We start from the raw sequence: 23,147 nt of genomic DNA on the forward strand, positions 1-23,147 counted from the left end.
GGCGTAGTCCATTGTCTGCCATCCAGGCTTGGATGGTGTAGTAGAGGTTAAGGTCAAGGAGTCAGTGTCGTAGTTACCAGTGAGGGTGAGGAGGATCTGGGTATTGTCAGCGTAGTTGGTGTAGGAAATACCCATAGCATCGAGGATGAGGAAGAGGGGTCGTGTGAAGATGTTGTGAAGCGTGGGGGAGAGGCAAGAGCCTTGGGGCACACCACAGAGTATGGAGGTGGGTGAGGCGGAGGCTAGGTCAGAGAATACGTGCATGGTTCTGCGTTGTAGGAAGGAAGTGATCCATGCTGTGGCGTCAGGGGAGAACTTGGCAGTGGAGGAAAGGTGGTGGCATAGGACGTCATGATCTACAAGATCGTAAGCCACGGATAGGTCAAGAAGTAAGAGAAGTGTTGGTTTGCCCATGTCTCTAGCATCTTCCATCTGGTTTTTCAGATCAAGTAGGGCGGTTTCAGTCCTGTGTCTAGGGCGGAAACCAGATTGACAGAGTCCCAGGAGTTTGTTCTTTTCAATGAAGTGCTGAACCTGCAGGAAGGCAGCTTTGTCCAGTATTTTGAGGAGGAATGGGACAGTGGTGATGGGTCTATAGTTGTTAGGGGATGTGGGGTCGAGAGTTGGGTTTTTTTAAGAGAGGGCAGACCCAGGCTTCCTTGAGGGAGGCGGGGACTTTCCCTGTGGCAAAGGAGGCATTGACAAAGGCTGTCAGGAAGGGAGCTAGCGCTTCAGCATAGCGCTTTATAACATTGTGCAAGACTTTTACTTACCTTCAAGAATTTCCCAGAACCCCCTCTGTTTTGCATACCAAGTAACTTTGGGTCTCACCCTAAGTTACCAGGGGACTCCAGACGTGGACCCCTTGCTCACTGCTCTTAGAGAGAGACAGCTTCACCTCACTGATGATGCCCAACTAGGCTGAAACACGTGTATGGGGTTGCTGTGGTTCAGAGGAGAATTGCCTAGCATTTCGGTGCTGGACTGCCCCTGGGCAGGACAAAGACTGACATGTGGGGAAATGTCTTCTCTGTAAAAAGAACAGTGAGCTAAAGACTTGGTTGAGACTCTCCCAGGGGCCATCCACCCAAGAACAAGTCAATGGGCTGTGTTCGTACTGGTAGAGAGTTCCCAGACCCCCCCACCCCTGTTTTGCTTACCTTCAAGAAGTGCCTCAGCTCCCCTAGACTTTGCTCAAGTGACATTGGCTGTCCTGGCTCCCTGAAGACTCTTCTAACCTCTGACTTTGTGTTTAACTATCCCTCCAAAAAGTCATACATACCGTACTTGTATAGCTGGGAAAGGCTTAATCTACATTGCATTGCGGGGTTCAAAAGTGCTTAACTGTTTGAGAAACGTGTTAACCATTGTTTCCTTCCCTAACCTTTTCCTTTTTTGCCACAACTTCAGTATTACCATTTAAGTGTGAAAAGTTATATATTATTGTCCACAGTGTCTTAGCAATTGAAGTCACCTTAGGGTGTAGGAATATCTGTGTGCCATTTTATAGGTATCTACCTACTTTATTGAACTGGAGGAGTGTATTCTGAAGTGTATTTTTATTGTTGCCAATTGCTCCCTTCTATAGAAGGCTTATTTTAAAACGGACTTAAATACATTTTGCATCAAGAAACCTTGATTATAAGTGTTATTTGAATACTTGTCACTGTGAAATTCTGTTCCAACCCTACAGCTCACATTGACCCCTCTTGAGATAAGCCTGGCTGCTAAGTCACACTACCAACTTGTGTAGTACAGGCCTATATCAAAGGTTGGGTTGACTATTGCCAAGAGAGCAAGGCTGGTGTATTCTCCCACAGGGTTTACTACATACAAACTTGCCTAACAGGTTCGGACAGTAATTTGCATATAAGGCTGTAGGGGATTCGTTGCTAGAGGAGATTCAGCGGAGGTCACCCACGGGCATGAGGACATCTTGGCTGAACTCGCATATACCATTAATTGTTATGCATCATACAAACGCAATGCTATTGTTATTCTTTCTTCTCCAATTGTAGAAGTAGGAGGGACATGGGGCGATTTGGAGAAGAATGCAAAAAGAGCCATAGTCCTTTGGATGGGTGCTTGGGGGTCATGGAGACCTAGTGTGGGAAAGTAGTACATTGGCTAAGGCCTAATTAGGTCATTCACAGCCATCCTTAACCTAACAGGTCAAGAGCTGGTTCCATGTCAGAAGTGCCCTTTATGCAGGAGAGGGGACATTTTGCATAACTGACAATTTGTAATTTCACAGTTAGTCATTTGACATGTCAAAATGAACATTTCTTTTTTTCCATGATGACCTGGCATTTCATAATTAATTTTATTTTTATGTATTTTATTGGCCATTTGTAAGGCGTTTATGCATCAAGATATTTTAAAGCACCCACTGGGCAAAGGGAAGGGAACAAGAGAACAGCAAGACAATGGAGTATAACAGTGATGAGCAAAAATACAATAGCTTCCCTACTAGGCCTTGTGAACATTCAGAGCGTGGAGGGGAGAGAGAGAGAGAAAAAAAGAGAGGAGGGGATACGTGCTAGAGGTTCCACAGAGGAAGGAAGTGCCAGAGAGCCAGTTGCAAAGGCAACAGGTAAGTGCCAGGCAGTGACCACTTAGTGAAGAGAGGTCACCAGCCAATACCGTACAAAAGTGCAGGCCTGTGAGACAGCATAGGCCAGTTGGTGCCTGATAGTAATTGCATGGGGAGGGCGGATCCTGCGGGCGATTGAACAGAAGGCCAGGACCCAGAAGGACACATAACAGCCAAGGCCACCAATCACAGCGAATGTGGGGGTTTTGCACAGGAGGGAGAGAGGGAAGGAGGAGAAGAGGAAAGTCTTGAGGTGGTTGCAGAACTTGAGATCCAGCTCAAGACGTAGAGAAAGGGGGAGGCTGTCCAGAGGAGGGAGCCAGCCAAGCAAAGAGAATGGCCTCCCACTCTCTGCTTAGAGAAGCACTTGACAAGCAGAGAGTTGGAGCCGGAGGATCAGAGGGATCTGGAAGGAGATTATTTGGTGAGAGCAAGTTTCAGATAGTGGGCTCCCCAGCCCCAGACAGCCTTATGGATGATGCAGAGGGGTTTAAATGTGATCCTTGCAACAACCGAGAGCCAGTGGATAGATTTTAGGGCTGGAGAGATATGGTACCTGGGCTTGAGGCCAAGGACAAGTCTTGCAGCCCTATTCTGGACTAGGGGATGGAGAGAAGAAGAAGGTAAATTGAGGAAGAGGCTTTTATAATAGTCCAGCCTGGAGGGTACCAGAGCGCTGGAGACATTAAGACATTAAGCTTCTGGGGAAAAGTGGTGAAAGGGAGGATGCCTGTGAGGCGGTAGAGTTGGAAATGGGCCTTCTGGGCACGGTCCAAGATGTGAGGAATGAAAGAGAGAGAAGAGTCGGAGATAACTCCCAGGTTTCTGGTTTCAGAGGAAAGTGAGGGGGGAGATCCCATAGAGGGTGGCCAGAGTGAATGGAGAAAAGAGGTAACAGGAGTCCCGATAGGAAGAATCTCAGTCTTGCTGGCATTGAGACAGAGATCATTGGAGGTGCACCAAGACTGAATGGCGGACAGGCAATCGGGAATGACAGCGGAAGTTGGAAGAGATGCAGAGTGTAGTCTGAGCAAGAGTCAGGTGTCCTCAGCATGTAGTGCAGGGAGAAAGTTGAGATAAGGTGAGCAAGATAGGACAGATAGATGTTAAAGAGCCAAGGTGAAAGGATAGAGCCCAGCGGAACGCCACAGGTGGAGGTAGTAGTTCTGGAGTAGAAAGAACCCAGGATAACCTGGGAGGGACGGCTAATATTGACACTTTTCAGATTGTGATGTGACATTTAATAATATTTGACTTGTGATGCCCCATTACACAGGAAATAATGCCCCATTTTAGAATTGTGTGTAATAACTGCATTTTACAATAAGCGACTTCACAATTGTAATTTGTAATTTAGGTTTCTAAGCGCAGACTCGGGATCAAACCTGTGTTGCTCCACATCATCTTGCTTCCAAGGTGAGCACGCTGCCCCTGAGCTATTCTCCAGAGAATTAATGCTTCATGCCCTGAGGGGTGGAATTCCCAGGTATTGGGCTCCCGGAAAGCCTGACTTAATTTCCTAAGCAAAGCAAGGGTGTTAAGGTGGACTTTGAGCAGTGTCCGGGAATTTCAACCTCCGCAAGTGAGAAGACTTTTAGCACCCATGAGGGGAGGGATGCCCGCTCTAAAAAACTCTGTTAGATGCCAATCCTCCTCTTGACACCATGTTGCTACCATGGCACAGGTTGGCTGAGGGAAGCAGGAGAATGTGATGTGTGATGCCGGGGTGTTGTGGAGATACAGCTCAGCGGGGTAGATCCGGTGGAGCCACCCTCACCTCGCCCAGCCAAGAGTCACTGATAAAGAAGAGGCTGTAGGTAGAGGCCTGAGAGAGCAGAGCAGGAGAGGAAGTGGGTTCAAGAGGGAGGCACTTGGCCAAGCAAGCCAATAATGAGGATTCCAAGCAAATGCCAGATAATAGTGCCCGAAATGTACTTGAAATATTTGTTTCCAGTTTGCAGAGCCAAAACGAAGGTTCGGCAAATGAGTAGTTAGGATTTGTTTCCCAAATGACACCACAATTACAGAGGCGCGATTTCATCAATCATGATGCCACATTTTATCATTATTAATGCAGCGCTTCATATTTATTGAAAGCTCAATTACATTTCTTCTTTTTTTAATTTAGGACCATATATTACTCCATTAATGACACATCTTAGCTAGTATCCCTGTATGTTTCAACTAGTAATCCCACAGTATATATTTATTGTAAACCCATTTCACCATGCAAGATCACTATTCACAAAATGATTGCACAATTCATAACATGTGACTGCACTTCTTCCATGTAATGCCACATTTCATACTTGGTGAGGCCCCTTTTCATGTCTAGTGATACCAGTTTTTTTCCTAATAATATTATTATTATTATTATTATTATTATTATTAAATTGCACAAATGTAAAATATTTCTTCGTTGGTACTCTGAGTCTGGCAAATGATTGGTCACATTACGGCATGATCTGGTGAAAAGGTTTTTAGTTCTCTTTGATTTCCTTGAATCATGTCGTTTTCTCTCACAGTTTCCCGTCCTGTCTCCTTTTTTCTTATCCATAGGGTTTTCAGACATGGAAACCCAGATCTTGGCCGAGGTGAGGAAACTGAGAAAGAAACTGCGACAGATCGAGAACCTCGAGCACCTAGACCGGGATCTGACCGAGTCTGAAGTCCGGAAGGTAAGCAAATGTTTTCAAAGGATGGGCATCCACTTTCTCCCTCCACTCACCATCCTTTTCCTTGTTCCTGCTATAAGTTTGTAAAGCCAGTAAATGGGCCTTCCCCAAAAAGAGGTCATAGGATGAGCGGAATCTGAATGTATTCACACATTATGCTGTCCTCCTGAAATGTACATGTTTTATGTGGGAGAGGCATTGCTAGCTGACTTAAGAAGTATAAGACACTCCGATACATGGTTACTGAAGCCTCAGTGGCTCAATGGGGATAGTGTGCTTGTAATGTCACGTAGTGGACTGCAGTGCCGCTAACCCAGACCGCCATAATGTAGGGCGATGTTCGCTGTGTAAGTTAGGTGGTTCCCTAAAGATGGTAGTAGGCTATGTATGTACTGGGTTTCATCTAGTGCAAACCTAGCAGTGAGGTAACTGAGAACAGTAAAACAAGGGGATATAGTAATAAGGTACACTAATATGAATACCCTTTGTGGTGGCCAAGATAGTACACATTCCCAAGGGCCCCTCGGCATCAGCCTCAGTTTGCAGCAAATAAAGGGATGAGACACAGACTGCTGGTAAACCAAGCCTCTTGTATTAGATGGCAAATACACAGCATACAGAGACATTATCTGCGGAGAAGCAGGAAAATAGAGAAGAACACATGTCCTGGCAGTCAGCACACACAGCTCCCTCTAGGTCCCACCTCTAGAGTGCCGGTTTTATAGCATATCATAGGCAAACACTAATATCTTATTGTACTTTCACAATGGGGGTGTTACTTTGCACAATATTGCAGACATTTGTCAAGAACTGTTGACATCTCACTTGTGACCTTGTGACACAGTCTTGCAGGGACATTGTGTTGTATTATGGATAAGCAGCATTCTCAGAAACCTAACTGTTATCTCCCATATATGGGGCTAATGCTATACTAGTAGAGAATACGCAAAAGAGAAGGTCCGCCATGTCATTTGCCACAGGAGGGGTTTTGGGCATGTCCGGGGTGCTGCGTGCAGAGGAAGCAGGGGGAAGTGACGTGGAGGGTCTGAGGCCTAACTGTATGGAAGAGCCTAATGTAGCATAGCATAACATAGCATTGCACAACACAGCATAGCATTGCATCACATAACATAGCATAGCATTACAATCCTGCCACATCACCTTTGAAGGATAGACTGTTAAGTGTACTCCTGGAAGCATATGGAGAGAGGAGATACAGAGGGTTACAGGCAGGGGATATATTTATTTTATTCAAATTTTTGTTCAGCACTGGCCCTATCCAGCAGGTCTTGGAGCGCCTTACAAGGTTTGAAGGTTGAAAAGATGTGTATTGAAACTCAAGTTACAAAATATTTTCAGACCAGAGACATCAACACCATTCTGTGGTGGCCAAGATCGGGCCCCTTCTCAAAGGCCCCTCGGCATCAGCCTCGGTTTGCAGCAAAGAAGGGGATGAGACACAACTGCTGGTAAACCAAGTTTCTTGTATTAGATGGCAAATACACAGCATACAGAGGCACTATCAGCGGAGAAGCAGGAAAATACAGAAGGACACGTGTACCTCCAGTCAGTGCATGGAGCTCTCTCTAGGGCCCACCCCTAGAGTGCCGGTTATATTGCATATCATAGGCAAACACTAATACCTTACAGCACTTTCACATTGGGGGTGCTACTTGGCATGATATTGCAGACATTTGGCAAGAACTTTCGATATCTCACTTGTGACGCCGCCCTGCAGGGACATTGTGTTGTATTATGGATAAGCGGCATTTGCAGAAACCCTACTGTTATCCCCCATATATGGGGCTAATGCTATACATGTATAGAATACATGGAAGAGAAGGTCTGCCATGTCATCTGTGTGAGAAACCAAAGGGTGTTTCACCCGCTAGTCCTCGGGGACTTGACATCTAGGTGACCAGGACACCTCCATCGCTTTAGGATCCAGTTCCTGGGGGTGGACCAGTGCGGGAGGATCACCTGGGTCAGGGTTCTTTCGGGGAGTGGGGGTGAGACATCCGATGGTGGGACTCGGTATGCCCCTTGTTTTTGTTCATCTACCCCATCCTATTTTGTAGGAATTTCCAAAGTCCCAACTCCCCACCCCTTCTTTTTACACACAAATTGGGCTGAGGAAGAGGGGATTACTGAGAGTAACCAGACTAAATCTCTCACATCGTACTGGACATATCCCGTTAATCGGGTCAGGCAAAGCCAGGCACTTTATACTAAGTGCATACATCTGATACCAGTTAGCTCTCCTCACACGAATAAAAGGCAACACCAAAAGACACATTCTGAGCAAGGCAGAACACGAGTACGAGGAGAACTTCCGGGATGAAGGCACACCTACTGGAGCCGAGCAACGGACCAAGGGACAAGAGCAGCGGGCGGAAAAACCTAAGGTTTCCCTACTGCAGTTCATTGCTTACGACAGACCGCGAAAGACACGTAGAGAAAGCCAGATCCCACAAGTGCAGATTGCATTGTGTTTCAAGAACACCAGTGAACCTTCCGGGTGAACGGCAGATTAGGGGAGGCGAGGTCAAGCCTGTGGTACTAACCTGGACACGTAAATTGGAAATCGCAAAACAAGAAAGAAGCGCACACAGCCGGTGAGTTGGCAAGTGACCTGAGAGACCGGTGTGTGTTAAAGCGAATGAAGTAGCAACATTATATCACAAGTGAAGGTTGCATGCATGTGGATGAGACGCAAAGAAAGGCAGATCTGTGAATGAACTTTGAAGTAAAAGGGAGCTGGGAGATCAGTGATAGTAAGTAACAGAGTGGTCCAGCGAAAGGAGTAGCCCATTAAAAAGTTTCAGTCAGTGTCATGCTGCGACCCTGGAGACTGTGGCAGAGGTGGAAGCTTCAGAGACATGGAACCATACAAGCTATCTGCAGAACCAAAGATGCAGTCTAGTCCTCATTCAACATGGCTACCGTTTCTATAACCACGCACCATGCAGTAGGAACTGTGCTTTGTATCCGTCCTCTGTGAAACTCGCTGTTGCTGTTGCATTTCGCTCATAGAGAAGCTCTCTCTACCTCTTTGTTCTGTGCTAACCCCCCTTCACAAGACTCTTGTGTCTTGCTTTCTGCTTGGATTTCTATGCTTTTGTCTTACTGCGCTTTGCGGTTTCATCTGATGGCACCATGCCTGCCAGCTTTCATGCTCGTGTTCTCCTGACGTAAGGGTGCTCCTTCTTTTCCGCCCTCGGGCCGCTCACTTTCTTTCTTCCGTTCAGGCTCTATCAGTCACTTTAGTACTGATATTCGTACTATCCTACATCTTCTATTCTTTCGCGCCTCCTCGCGCTCTATCTTCTGCGAGTCTTCGCTCTCACTCTACTTAGCTTCCTTACCTGATTCCTTCCGCTCGCTTACGAGCCCTGTATCTTCTTACCTACCTGCTCCGGTATCCCGCTCTCCCAAGGATTGATCAGAGCTGATCTGACATTGGAGTTTATATCCAGCTGCATAGCACTCCTCAACTATACAACCCAAAAGCGCTCCCCTTCTATCCTTGGAAGGACGGTATGTGGTATAAGGAACCTGTGCGGACTACCGATTGGGGTCAGAGACTTACCTCAAGTTATTCATCCTACCGGAAACCATCCTTCTGGGTTTGTTAAACCAAGAGACTGCAAGCAGGCTTCCAGATTCATCTTACCAGGGTTTTTTGTGCTTACAAGCTTTTTCCGTGGTGCTGGGCTGGCTCCTCGGTCTTCTCTCTGGCGTAGGTCCCATACCTGGTCAAGGTGGCCTCCGGGGGAGCTTGTCCCTTCTTGCACGATAAAAAAGAAAAGAAGACAAGGGAAAAGAAGACCAAGGGAACAAGGAAACCAAGAAACCAAGAAAGAAGGAACAATCTGAATCCCGGGACAGCTCATCGGAAGATAGAGGTGAGGTGGAGGCTCGGGAGGGTTCCCCTATTCAGGACAGAAAGGTACATTGTTTGAAGCTAATAGGCGAACACATGGCAAAAGTGAATTAAGTGAGAGTAAACGTGAACTTTAAAGTCAAAGTAGTCCTGCAGTGGTCTGTAAAGCGAGCCACGTACATTCGAAAGCCTTCGACATTACCGCTATAAACCTACTATAGTGCTGCACCCTCTAATCGGATCCCAACCGACTCCGCACCCGATGGGGTAATCAACACGGTACCTATACTGCCACAGCACCTTCTTGTGCACTCTGCTTTAGCACCTTGCATCAGAAAAATCTTCACATGTGTGCCTGCTTTGACTTTGCAGCTATTCTCGTTGAGCAACTGATTTTGTGAAAGTAGTCAGACCTACCTCACTATTGCTAGCCTACGCTAACCTGATGTTTTTCAATTTTGCACACGTATTGCATTGACTGTGCACTCTGCTGTTGTACCCGTGCACTCAAAAATCAAATGTGTTTTTCCCTATTCATCGCCTTCAGACTTGCCTAGCAAACTTTATCACTGCAGTAGCCAGACCTACTTAGCAATTGTTAGACCAGCCTAATCTGATTGGCATTATTAATAGTACCTATTTAGATCTACGTATTGATGTACCACCTGTCTCGCGCCCTCCGCCATTGCACCCTGGCGTACAAAATTCTACTATGTTTGATTACTGTCTTACTGAAACGCTGATCCTAACTTAGCAACTGTTGTGCAAAAAGAAGCTAGACCTCTCCAGCCATTGCCAGCATTTGCCAATTTCTTTGACTGCCTCAGTTATTGCCAGATATTGAAATAACTCCCAGCATTGTTGGATCATTGTCCAAACAAAGTAGCCAGATCAATTGCCATTACCTGCTTATTCCAACCTTACAGGCTGCATATGACGCTGCCAGCTATGATGAGTACTACCAGTGGTGTTACTCCATTGTCACCTACCTAGGGAATTTATCAGCCCACTGCCTCTAACATAGGGTATCAATTAGGTCAAGACCACCCTAACACAGAACCTACGGTATAACCCTATAATCCTAGAGCAGGACTGACCAACCCTGTACCGCCATTCAGCCTGTCCACACTGACCCTATCTCAGTAGTTCACTCCTCATGTATCCCGTCAGGCCGGAGATTCTGCCCTGCACGGCAGGCGCATTCACCCAGGTGGGGAATGGCCTCGCCCGACTCTGGTGCCCCAGACACCATCACCTCCCATGCCCAACTCCCTTCCTTCCCAAAGCAACACCATTCCCTGCCCTATCGGTACAGCCTCACACTGGTACACCAGCTACGATGCAGCCTAGAGACACCACACATGCCACTCTTCAAGTTAGCTTTGCATCTAACCATCAGCAGACTAATATTAACACTAAGACAGCCAACGTCACCACACACCTTTGCTTAGATACTTTGAACCTCAGCACTGGAACACGACTCACACCACCACCCTCTACCTGCCCTATGCTAGGTATTAAAGGATATTTAGACTCTCCTCTTGAACCTGCCTATACCACCCATGTGGTCTTACTAGGGCTTCATCCTACACTTTGCCTTCCCCCACTCTACCGACACTACAGCAATCTCCATCTCCCAACACAACACTCAAGACAACAACCTCACTGAAACAAACGCACCTAATATCTACAAAACCGTCCCAACCTTGGGTAACATACCAACAGGAAACCTGCCACCACACAGCCTCAGGCCCCACCCTTTCATTAGCCATCCCAGAAGGATACACAATTTACAGGAAAGACAGAGTGGACATCAAAGGAGGTGGAGTAGCTCTCCTGGCCAGAAATACCTTTGATCTGAGAATAGCAGCAGAACACCCCTTCACCTCAGGTGAAGTAATCACCTTGAAAATCGCCTTCACCCATACCTGCACCCTCACACTTCATAGTCTACAGACCCACTGGCCCACTATCTTCCTTTGAAGATGACATTTCTTCTCCCTTAGCCTCCAAAACGAAACCCCTATCTAAGGCAATCGTCCTAGGTGACTTCAACTTGGGCCTGAACGACCCTCTTGACACCCAGGCTCTCCTCCTGGCCAATTCAATGAAAGCCCAAGAGTTCACTCGTCGCATCTCCCGTCCTACCCATGAAAAAGGACGCACCTTAGATTGGCTTGCAGACAACAATTGTGCCACAAACATTCTAAGCAACACCTATGTCCACGGTCGGACCACAACACCGTCCTCTTTGCCACCACGATAATTACCAAACCTGCCAAATCCAGCATACTGACATCAACTCTCCCTTCAAGAAATCCAAAAAAAATCAGCAAAGGCATGTTACCCCCCTGTTGCAATTAACTGACATGACGAACCTACGTGCCAATCCGACTCTACTATTCACACTATACAACAGAACTATGATAGCTGCCATCGACAAAGTAGCTCCACTTAAATCCCAAAAAAGCGAAACCAATAGCACATGCCAACCGCTGGTTTACCCAATGACTTGCACATTTTACGTGCGGCTAAAAGTTCAGCTGAAAGTAACTGGCTAAAAACACAATCAACAATAAATAAAGCCCTTGCTAACAAATACTAGGAAGCAACCTTGAAAGCTAAAGGCGACTCCTGTAACCAGAGTATCCAGACTGCCCGATCGAATTCTGGAGAACTATTTGCTATACTACGTGAGTTAGAATCTTCAGTCCCCACCCCGGACCATTCTATCAAAGACCAGCAATGGTGCTCTAATGTTCAAAAGGCCCTAGCTGCCAAAATTGCCCTCCTGCAGAACAAAATTGACATCAAGAAAACTAAACTTAATCACAGCACACTTCACTGATCCCTCTACTCAGACACAAATCGCCAACAGATTTGCATTCACACCCTTAACTACTCAAGAAACCATAGAAATTATCAAAGGCTTAAAGCCCTCAAGATGCAAAGGGGACTAGTGCCCTGCCACCCTTATCAAAGAATGTGCTAATGAATTAGCCCCCTTCATTACCACACTCATTAATACATCCTTTGCCACAAGCAAAGTACCACACGACTTAAAAGAAGCTTGGGTACTACCCTTGTTAAAAAAGCCTACACTGGACCCTAACATTCCAACTAGCTTTAGACCAATCACCACAGTGCCATTTTTACTAAAAATCATTGACCGTGTTGCCTATCTACAGATCCAAAATTTCCTGGAAACTAACAAACTTCTAGGCCTGAGACAGTCTGGATTCCGCCCAGGACATGGATCGGAAACGGCACTCTTGGATCTAAAAACCCAAATAGACCAATTCTTGGATAAAGGCAACCTGTGTATCCTCCTCTTGCTCGAGTTATCCGCAGCATTTGATCTGGTTAATCACAAAATCCTTTGCCACCATCTAGAAACAGCCACCCACTTCTCTAACGAATCAATTGAATGGATCAAATAATTTCTGTCTAACTGTAACATGAGGGTCTTCTCAGCCTCGTCAGTGGCCCCCCAACCTTGATATGCTGTGGTGAACCCCAAGGCTCCTGTGTGTCACCTACCTTCTACAACATATCCACAAAGCTCCTCTTTGACAAGTTAGACAAACTGGGTGTCACATATCCAAACTATGCAGATGACACCCAGATACTCTTGCCCATCACAGGATGCTATGATACCGACTCAAAAATTGTCAAAGAAATATACCTAATGATCCAGGCCTATATGGCACAAAATGAATTATGCCTCTATGATGAGAAAACAGAGTTAATCATCATTGGGAGTACAACCAAATGAAACAACCTTCCACAACTTTACAAATCCTTTAACATCGATGGTAATACCATCAGCGTTGCCAAGGAGATAAAAACGCTAGGGGTCTACATCGATCCCACTCTCACTAGACAGGTCAATGCTGTTGTCTCATCTGCAGCATACACATTCAAACTTATCAGAGTCAGCAGACCATTCCTCTCCGCAGACAACTGCATCACGCTGGCCAGAGCACTGATCTTATCCAGAATTGACTACTGCAATTCACTCTTCGCTGGAACTAACAGTAGAAATGTTAGCAAACTCCAGGTGGTGCAAAATAATGCAATTAGGGCAGCTCTTAATATACCCAGACATGAACACATCTCTTACACTAGATGACACATCCACTGACTTCCGGTGCACGACAGAATCAAATTGAAAATCCTCTCACTCACCCACAAATGTGTCTCGAACAACGCTCCAGCCTACCTCTGCAATCAAATCTCTAAAGCCCAATCCGCCAGACCAGCACGCTCCCAAAATTCAACCTAATCTTCACACTGTGATTCAAGAAACAGAAAGCAGGCGCATCTAGCTTCCCTGTGGTCGCGGCCAATTTGTGGACTACCTTGCCATCATCTTTGAGGAATGACACTTCCCTATGGTCATTCGGTAGAGACCTAAAAACCTTGTTCTTCAAGCGAAACTCTCCTTAAAGAATATTGCAACAAACCTATCTAGCTCATATCCATACTAGGGACCATGTGGCCGCAATGAGTTAACTGCAACGTTCACACAGCAAATGAAAACCTGGTTAATGCTTGCAATGTAATGCCATGTAATGTATGTCTGAAACTTTCTCTGTAACTTACGTATCAAGAACCACATGTATGTAACCAATTTCTTCATGTGCCTAGAAACCTCTGGTTTATGTGCGCTATGTAAATGTTCAAGTAAAATAAATGAAAGGGGTCGGACCACGTCTGAGCCCAGCAGAGGGGGACCTACATGAACTGTGTGCTGTAAGGTCTGAGCCCGGCACAGGGGGACCTTTGTGAACTTTTGTTTGTAATATAATTTTGAAAGTCAAGAAATAGACTTGTGAGTCCAGGCAGGCCTCAATCCACGGTTTGAAACTCCTTAGAGTGTTAGAAACCGAGGCGCAGTGTGTCATCCTGCCTACAAGGACAGCCTTACTCCGTGAAGTTTAACGTGAGGAGGAGAGCTGGTTCAACTACCTATTCTTTTGAACACTGATTTTGCCTTTGCATATATTTCTCCTTTTTTTTACACTTTTTTTGTACAACAGATAGGGGAGGCATTATTCTTTTGTTAGCATAGACCATTTTGAATTGACGACTCCACTAGGTATCATTGATTTGTATTCACAAACGATTTGACCGGTAACAAGAGGCTATCACTAACCTGAACCAGATACCGCAACTGGAGATTGAGAAATCCCCCTGACCACCTGTTCCTCTTGTCCCAAAAGACAATAGCTGGAAGGAAAGGGTGCCCAGGAAAACCCTCTGGGGTAGGAAACCCTGATGTCTGGAGTCTTCGGTCTGTGTTGTTACTTTTCCTTTCTAGGCGCTGCTGGGAGAGGCTGAGGTGGCTCACCGTTAAACTGAGGATGGTGTTTCTGTAAGGAGGACAGGCAAAAGGTAAGTAATCTGTGGAATCTAGCCTAAGAGGCTAAAAGATTGCTAACTGTACCCTTTATGTCTTCATTTAGGTGTTCATAAAGGAGAAAGGACATGCTCTGGAATCTCCTTCTCCCGACTGCAGAAGGAAGCAGGACCTGGTTAGCCATGGACCGGGAAGGAGAGGGGGGGTAGGAGAGAAGCGAAGGAAGCCTCACCTGGTCCAGAGTAAATAGAGTCTCCGGGAGGCCATTCGGGAAGAGAGTTTCGTCTGTGCTCAGAGGTCAGTGAGAGAGCCTTTCCCTGTTGCCAGAAAGAGAGAGAAAGTGAAATGGTCAGATGAGAACAATGTAACGGCAGTGTGGATACGAGTTACGTGTCTGCACATACCGTGTCCGTCTGTGTGGAGTCAGTGGCTGTGATATGTACTGGGATGGAAGGAAGCGGGATACCGAGATCAGGATTCCTAATGTACAGAAAGAAAGTTAGTTTACACAGAATGTTAACAGGAAAAAACTACAATATGAAAGTCACTCGAACTCATGAAGCGTCTCTAAGGAGAGTAGCGACGCGCTGCTCCGTTGTCCACGGCTGCTTATATGCCCTGTCCGGACCCAGCGTGGGTGGAGCCAGGAAGTTGTCTTGAATGCATGGAACCACTGCAAAGATGTGTGTCGCTTCAGGTGCCATCTTGGGAGAGGCATGGGCAACAGTACACCGTCCCATCCTATGCCTCCACCAAGACCAGTGCTCCAAATGAGATGTGACAGAATGCCCCCTTCCAAGGGAGCGCATCCCGATATACCGACAATGGAACTGACGCACCAGATGGGGAGCGTAAACTACAGAAGCGGGTTCCCAGGACCTATCAGCTGGAATATAACCCTTAAAGTCCACCAGATACTGAGGCGACCCCTGAAATATCTGGATTCACAGATACCGGAGACTTCAAGCTCTGGCCCCACGTTTACGTGGATTTCTGACAGCAGGTATCCCTCCAACATTTGATTCAGCCGCTCCATTTTTTGTCCATTAGTTTGGGGATGAAAGCCAGAGCTTAACGCGCGTTTGATGTTAATACCAGTACAGATGTGTTGCCAATAGCATGATGTGTACTGAGGATCCCTGTCCGATACGATGGTATCTGGTAGACCATGTCATGAGAAAATGGTCTCAATAAAAATCCGGGCCATGCAAGCTGCCATGGAAACTCCTGGAAGGGGTACAAAATGAGCAAGTTTTGTAAAGTAGACTATAGTAACCATTATTGCAGTCGCACCCCGAGACGGGGATAAGTCGACAATGAAGTCTGAGATTATTAGCCAGGGTTTGTCAGACACAGGCATCTTGACCAGATGGCCTGGAGGAAATGATCTGGGTATCTTGGTCTGAAGACAAATGGAGCAGGATGACGCATAATCTTGGACATCGGCAGTCAGCGTAGGCCACCAGAAATGCCTCTGATCCAATTCAGTGATGTTAGTGATGCCTCAGTGACCAGCGGCTTGGGAATCGAGGCTCATGCGTAGGATTTTAACTTGGAGGGAAGTGGTCGGAGCAACACCTCGTTACCCCAAAAATAGCCCCTTTCTGGTAGCAAATTGTGTTTTTAAGATAGTCGTAGACATTCGTCTTCGTGTTCCTTGGAGGCGAGCCTGATCTTTTGCAGAAAATCCGTTACCACATGTAGAATTAATGCCTTGGGGAAGACCTTTTCCAAGTGAAACCTGGCCGCAAGTCCTTCCTTGACAAGGCATAGGCCTGGAGATTGCATCTTCGCGGAAGGAATGTGAAGATGATGTTGTATGGTGAGAAAAAGTGAGCCCATCTAGCCTGCCGACTATTTCTGGTCTGCGCATATTGTAAACCCTTCAGATTCTGGTGATCGGTCCTCACCTCAATTGGGAATCGGGAACCTAATAGCAAATGTCTCCATTTCTCAAAGGCTCTTTTGATTGCTAACAGTTCCTTTTCCAGAATTGAATAATTCAATTCTGATGGTGCCCGGGTTTTTGACACGTAGGCGACAGGACATTCTAGTCCTAGGTCAGTTTCTTTCAGAAGAATGGACCCAAGGGCATGATGGGAGGCATCAGTCTGCAAAATGAATTTCTTCCCTTGATCTGGAGTGATCAAAATAGGAGCGGTGGAAACAGAGGCTTGAGATTTTCAAAGGACATTTGGACTTGGGAATCCAACAGGAAAGGAACTCCTTTCTTGAGAAGCTTGGTGAGGGGTAATATGATGGCAAAGCAGTGTGGAATGAATTTCCTGCAAAAGTTTGCGAAACCCAAAAAGCGCTGCACCTCCGTGACTGTGGATGAAGGAGGCCAATTCCGAACTGCAGTAACCTTAGCTGGATCCATCGAGATGCCCTTGGCAGACAACACGTACCCCAAGTAGGTGACTTGACATTGATTGAAATCACACTTTTCTAGCTTACAGTAAAGATGGTTCTCCCGAGTCGACCCAACACTAATTGGAAGTGGCGAATGTGATCTGTTTCTGTAGCAGAAAATACCAGGATGTCATCTAGGTATGCCACTAAGAAGTGCAACAAAAAGAGGTGGTTCTTGAATGTCTGAAAGATAACTGGGGTATTGGACAACCCAAAAGGCATTACGTGATACTCAAAATATCCGAAGCAGGTTCGAAATGCCGTCTTCCATTCGTCCCCTGCTCTAATTCGGATGAGATGATATGCCCCTCGTAGGTCCAACTTGGTATACATAGTGGCTTCTTTCACCGCCTCGAGGATATCAGGGATCAGGGGCATAGGACACCGATCGGGGATGGTGATCTTATTAAGCCCTCGAAAGTCGATGCAGGGACGTAATTCTTCAGTATTTTTCTTCGGAATGAAGAAAAGTGAAACTCCTGCTGCAGAGGTGATTCCGTGATTCACCCGTTCTGTAAATTGCTCTGAAGGTGTTCCTTAATTACTGACTTCTTCTTTTGCGACAAAATGTATATTCTCCCAAAGGGAATGGGCTGATCAGGTTGCAAATCGGTACTACAGTCATCCCTCCGATGAGGGAGTTCAGAGAATCGCGGGGAGGCAAATACCTCCTGATAGGAAGCATAGGGTTCGGGGAACCCGCACACATGGCTCAGAATGGTGGTGTTGGTTGAGAGTTTTGAACAGGATGGCGAGGTATGCATACCCACAGAGCCTTGTGAAAAACAATGGGGGAAGACAATGTTCCGATCCCAGGAGTAAGGTACCAGCAGTCCAATTGACGTAGGGGTTGTGCTGGTGTAATCAGGGTAGACCTGAAATTATGGGGTGGTGAGCGGCCTTGATCATGTCGAAACTAATGACTTCCTCATGAGATGAGATTAACGTATGTAAGGGTATGGTCTGTTCTCGAATAGGACCGAAAGTAAGGGGACTCCCATCCAGGCTTTCTATAGGGATTGAGATTTACTTGGGGGTACAAGTAATTCCCCTACTTGCAGGCCCACTGGTCGTCTATAAAGTTGCCTATGGCGCCACAGTCTTCTAGTGCAGGAACATTATGTAATTCCTGATCTCCCAAAAGAATGTTCACCTGCAATACCACCATTGGGGTATCTATTGTGTCAGTATTATTGTATTGACCCTGGGGAACCCTGGATGTCGTCCTGCATCGCGGTTCCCCCTACGACCGGGATTCTGCGTTTCCCTGCCTCCTGGGGGGTGCAACAGGGCATTCCCTGACCAGGTGATCTTTGTAACCGCAGTACATATACAAACCCTAAATTCGTCACCTGTTTCATTCCTCTGAGGAAAGTGGTCCCCCGGCTACCCCAACTGCATGGGCTCTTCTACCGTCAAGGTTTGAGGAGAAATCGTAGAGGAGTCAGGATGATTCCTGGCCATCCTTCCCCTCCTTCTCTCGTTGATCCTTTCCTGGAGCCGATAGTCTAGCTACATTGCTAGATAATTTCAGCCAAATTCATTGGGCGAGGAATCCTTGGGACCTCATCCTTCAAATCCTCTGTGAGTCCTCTCCGGAAGAGTGTAATCCAGGTGTCATCGGGCCATGCAGTGTCAGTTGACATTTGTTTAAATCGAGTCACATACGTCTAAAGATCTTGAGAACCCTGTTTGAAGTCTAATAAACGCTCATATGAGGAGACTGTTATTTCTTGCCGGCTAAACATGGCTTTCAGGCTATTGACAAAAGCGGGATGGGAACCGAGAATGGGGTTATTCGTGCTCACTAAAGGTGTGGCCCAGGCCACAGCTGCTCCTGTAAAATGGGAGATCATGTGGCCTACTTTATCTCTATCTGTAGGAAAGAAGGTAGCCTTAAAGGCGAACTGGACCGTGCAAGCTTCGAGCAACTCCTTAAGCTTGTGAGGGTTTCTGTCAGACTTACCCCCAGGCAATGGACCCAGGGGAATCTCTGACCCCTGTGGAGCTCAGGCAATTTGTTGTCGGAGGTAAGCGTTTTCTTGTTTTAAACCTTGCACCTCCAAGGTGAAGGACTGTATTGCTGCCACCAGTTGTTGCATCTGATCCATGTCTGCACTAACAGCCTTGTCTGTTCGGGCGTCGCTATCTATCATTGATTTGCATTCACAGACGATTTGACAGGTAACAAGAGGCTGACACACTAACCTGAACCAGATACCGCAACTGGAGATTGTGAGAAATCCCTCTGACCACCCTGTTCCTTGTGTCCCAAAAGACAATAGCTGGGAGGAAAGGGTGCCCGAGGGAACCCTCTGTGGTAGAAAACCCTGATGTCTGGAGGCTTCGGTCTGTGTTGTTACTTTTCCTTTCTAGGCTCTGAAGGGGAGAGGCTGAGGTGGCTCGCTGTTGAACTGAGGAAGATGTTTCTGTATGGAGGACAGGCAAAAGGTAAGTAATCTGTGGAATGTAGCGTAAGAGGCAAAACGATTGCTAACTGTACCCTTTATGTCTTCATGCGGTAGTTAGTAAAGGAGAAAGGATGCGCTCTGGAATCTCCTTCTACCAACTGCGTAAGGAAGCGGGACCTGGTTAGCCACGGACTGAGAAGGAGAGAGGGGGGGGAGAGAAGAGAGGGAAGCCCCACCTGGTCCAGAGTAAATAGTCTCCCGGACAGGGGATTCCTAATGTACAGAAAGAAAGTTAGTTTACACCGAATGTTAACAGGAAAAAAACTACAATATGAAAGTCACTCAAACTCACGAAGCGTCTCTAAGGAAAGTAAAGACGCGCTGCTCCAATGTCCACAGCTGCTGATATTCCCTGTCCGAACCCAGCGTGGGTGGAGCCAGGAAGATGTCCTGAATGCAGGGTAACACTGCAAAGATGCGTGTCGCTTCAGGCGCCATCTTGGGAGAGGCATGGGCAACAGTACACCGTCCTCTTCTACGCCTCCACCAAGACCAGCGCTGCAAATGAGATGTGACGCTTGACTGTTTTGTTTATTGTTTGATGGTTGAGACTACTCCCAACTTAGTTATAGTGCCAAATAGGATTTTCCTCAACCCCAATAAAGGTTTTACAAATTGTATCCATTGTGTCAGTGTCAATACTCCTGATACCATGCCTTCCCTACATCTGCCACAGGGGGGGTGGTTTGGGCATGTCCGGGGTGCTGCGTGCAGAGGAAGCAGAGGGAGGCGACATGGAGGGTCTGAGGCCTAGCTGTATGGGAGAGCCTGCTCAAGCATACCATTGCATTGCATAACATAGTATTGCAACGCATTGCATAACATAGCATTATAATCCTGCCACATCAACCCCCCATTTGATCGTCCCTGAGACAGAGTGTAGAGCACAGGGTGCCGGATTGTTGCATAATCTCAATCAAAGATACCCTTGTATATAGGTGACATAAGGATAGGGTGGGGAGGCACAAGGATTGCTACTGAAAGGATGTTGTTCTAGATACAGAGATCGTGGGCCTAAAAGGTTCTAATTCAAAAATTCAGCCCATTCGGTGTTGGACATTTGACCTAGCACATCTTTAATTTCCTGTTCATTGGAGGCGTCTTTTGAGGCATCCTCTTTAATTTGAGATGTCTCTATTTCAAGTGGCAGCAGTCTGGCCTCGGTGGGCAAGTGAGCCACCTGTCTAGCACAGCATTACAGAAGGCAGCGAATACGAACAACTATCATTGCAAAGGCGGAAATTATAACCACAATCATTAAATACCAAGTAGATTGGAAGAGCACAGTGAACCAAAAGTGTTTGAAACCGATGAAAGAAATCAGAGCGTGTGGAACAAATGCAGTCGGTATCTTCGGAGGTAATATATTGGCATAGCTGGGGTAGAAGAATCCCTGGGGAAAGGGGTGGGTCATATTGGGATAAGAAGAGTCATTAATCAGGAGGTCATAACACCATTCAGCAAGATTGAATGGGGCGTGGTTGAAGGGAATCCTCCCCACTGCCATACATATGGGGATGGGAGCATATATAGCAATCAGAGGCATTCATTAGGTCAGCGTAGGGCCAAGAGAAGTTGAGCAAGGTTTTGGTGTCTGGGTAGAGGATGGTGGATGTAGGGTGAGGCAGAACAATTACCATGGTAATGAACAGCAACATGGTGCAAATACCTCAAAATTACTAATGCTATATGTTTTAGGCTACGGCAGCGGTGAGTGGGCTCTCGTTCCGTGGGTACGACGCAACGCTTGCTGACATGGGTGAGGCCCTTTCGTCTATGTGGGCGGTACGCGTCGCGCATGTCCCACGACATCACCAGGCCCCAGGTCCTTGGTATAAAGAGGCAGACAGGGCATACTGGCGCTGTTCTCTCAACGGTCCTTCATGCTTGAAGCTCCGTTACCGGAATCCAGGTGTCAGAACCTTTTTTGCATTCATGCTTAATTTCTCTAGGTAGCTAGCCTTTGATGTTTAGTGTTTCTCTTTTCTTTGCTTCTACCAAAGCCACAAGTTGTATGCTCCAGTATAGGTCCAAGGCTGGGTGCAATATACCTGCAGGTGTAAGCCTCTGCTCCGGATATCTCAGGTGAAGATCTCTTGTAATTATATTGTTACTGTTTTTAAGGATCTACCTTTTGTCCCCCGATTGCAGCTCCTGTACCTTTGTTTGATTGTCATAAGGAAGGGGGAGTGTCAAGTAGCACTCCTCTCTCTTTGGGAGGGTTCGCCCTTTGTGTTATTTTATAGTGGAACAAGGGGTCGTCCCTTGAAGGTAGGAGTGTCTCTATCTTCAGTGGCTCCTGAGGACTTTTTCGCTCCATCTACGACTTGACTGACAGATTGTGAGAACCTAGTTACTTCCTGAGCCATGGAAACAACCCTCAAATAATTAGCGTCCTCCGTGCTTAAACTCCAAAAAGAGATGATGCCCTCACGGCAAGAAAATGCTATATTATATCAGTCCATAACATCCTTACAAGGGACGGTCAAACAGTTAACCAAGACCAAGCTTCCTTCCAGTAATTCTGGGGTTTGGGGAATGCTAGACCTTCTACCAGTGTCCCAACTCGCTCTGATTCACGACCCTTTCTACCTCCTACAACCTTGCCACCACCTAACGTCGTACCAGGCGTTCCATCCCCTCCAAATATAGGGGGGAGCCCTAGTGAATTCAGGTCCTTTTTGACCCAATGCAGGATACATTTTCTGAACATCCCCTAGATCTATGCGGCCAATCAGGCCAAGGTGTCTTTCCTTTTGTTTAACCTTGAAAAGACTGCTCTCGCTTGGGCTACCCCGTATGTTGATGGTAACAAGATTATGCTGGATTTCTAGAGGCCTTTGGCACGATGTTTGACCGTCAATATGCAGGTCAGTCCATTCTTAATGAACTATTATATATAAGACAAGGTAGTCAGGACCTTCTCATCTATATTGCCCATTTCAGAGGATTAGTAGCACACACCAGTTGGCCTGATGATGCTCAATTGACTATCATTTACAAAGGATTAAGGTAAGATCTTAAAGACGCCTTGACACTCTAACAGAATACATAGCTCTGGAAGGATGGCCAGGAGATTAGAACCTAGGAGACCCTACCCCAAGTGGGAAAAAGAAACTCCTTTGTCTAATGATCCTGAACCAATGCATTTAGGGAGCACTTGTGGACCCATTGAGTACAAAGAAAGGGAATGACAACAGCGTTTGCACCTTTGTTTCTATTGTGGGGACCCCGGGCACTCAGTGAGAATATGTCCAAAGAAACCTCTTAATCCTCCGGGAAATGCCAGAACTCGCCCTCAATAGGGAACCAATCAGCGAGTAGACCCTTTCTTGGTTCCCCCATGACGTCATGTTCCCTGATGCCCATCCAATCACCTAATTTCTTTGTTTTTATGGATCTCTCCTTAAAAGACCAACTATGGGACCATGTGCTAGCCTTTATAGATAGTGGGGCTACATGGAACTTCATTGATTTAGCATTTGCTCATAAACACAATATTCCCATGAAATCAAGACCCAAGTCCGCACCCATCATGTCAGTGGATGGATTGCCTCTCATATCTGGTCCTATTTCTCTACAAACCCAAGCCCTGTCGATGGTTTGTACTCAGTATCATCATGGAGTTTTAGGTTTTTATGTGATTGAGGCCCTTCATTTCCAGGTTTTACTGGGTACTCTCTGGTTGCGGCAACACAACCCGTTCATTGATTGGAGAAGCCAAACTCTTACTTTCCAAGAAACAACATGC

The 23,147-nt window shown here is 46.5% G+C and overlaps 1 protein-coding gene across 3 annotated transcripts in view; it reads left to right on the forward strand.

Annotated features, from left to right (window-relative positions):
- LOC138580266 (WD repeat-containing protein 5 homolog) overlaps nucleotides 1-23,147 on the forward strand; it is a 943,811-nt gene that overhangs the window by 23,954 nt on the left and 896,710 nt on the right. For all 3 annotated transcript variants that reach the window (XM_069650661.1, XM_069650662.1, XM_069650664.1), the window contains one exon: nucleotides 5,153-5,271. In XM_069650661.1, the coding sequence (XP_069506762.1) occupies nucleotides 5,164-5,271 (108 nt within the window). In that variant the 5' untranslated portion in view covers nucleotides 5,153-5,163. Of the gene's footprint in view, nucleotides 1-5,152; nucleotides 5,272-23,147 lie in introns of those variants that run through there.

This window comes from Ambystoma mexicanum, chromosome 3p, assembly GCF_040938575.1.
Source record: "Ambystoma mexicanum isolate Mex_15411 chromosome 3p, UKY_AmexF1_1, whole genome shotgun sequence".
In the NCBI taxonomy this organism is placed as follows: Eukaryota; Metazoa; Chordata; class Amphibia; order Caudata; family Ambystomatidae; genus Ambystoma; species Ambystoma mexicanum.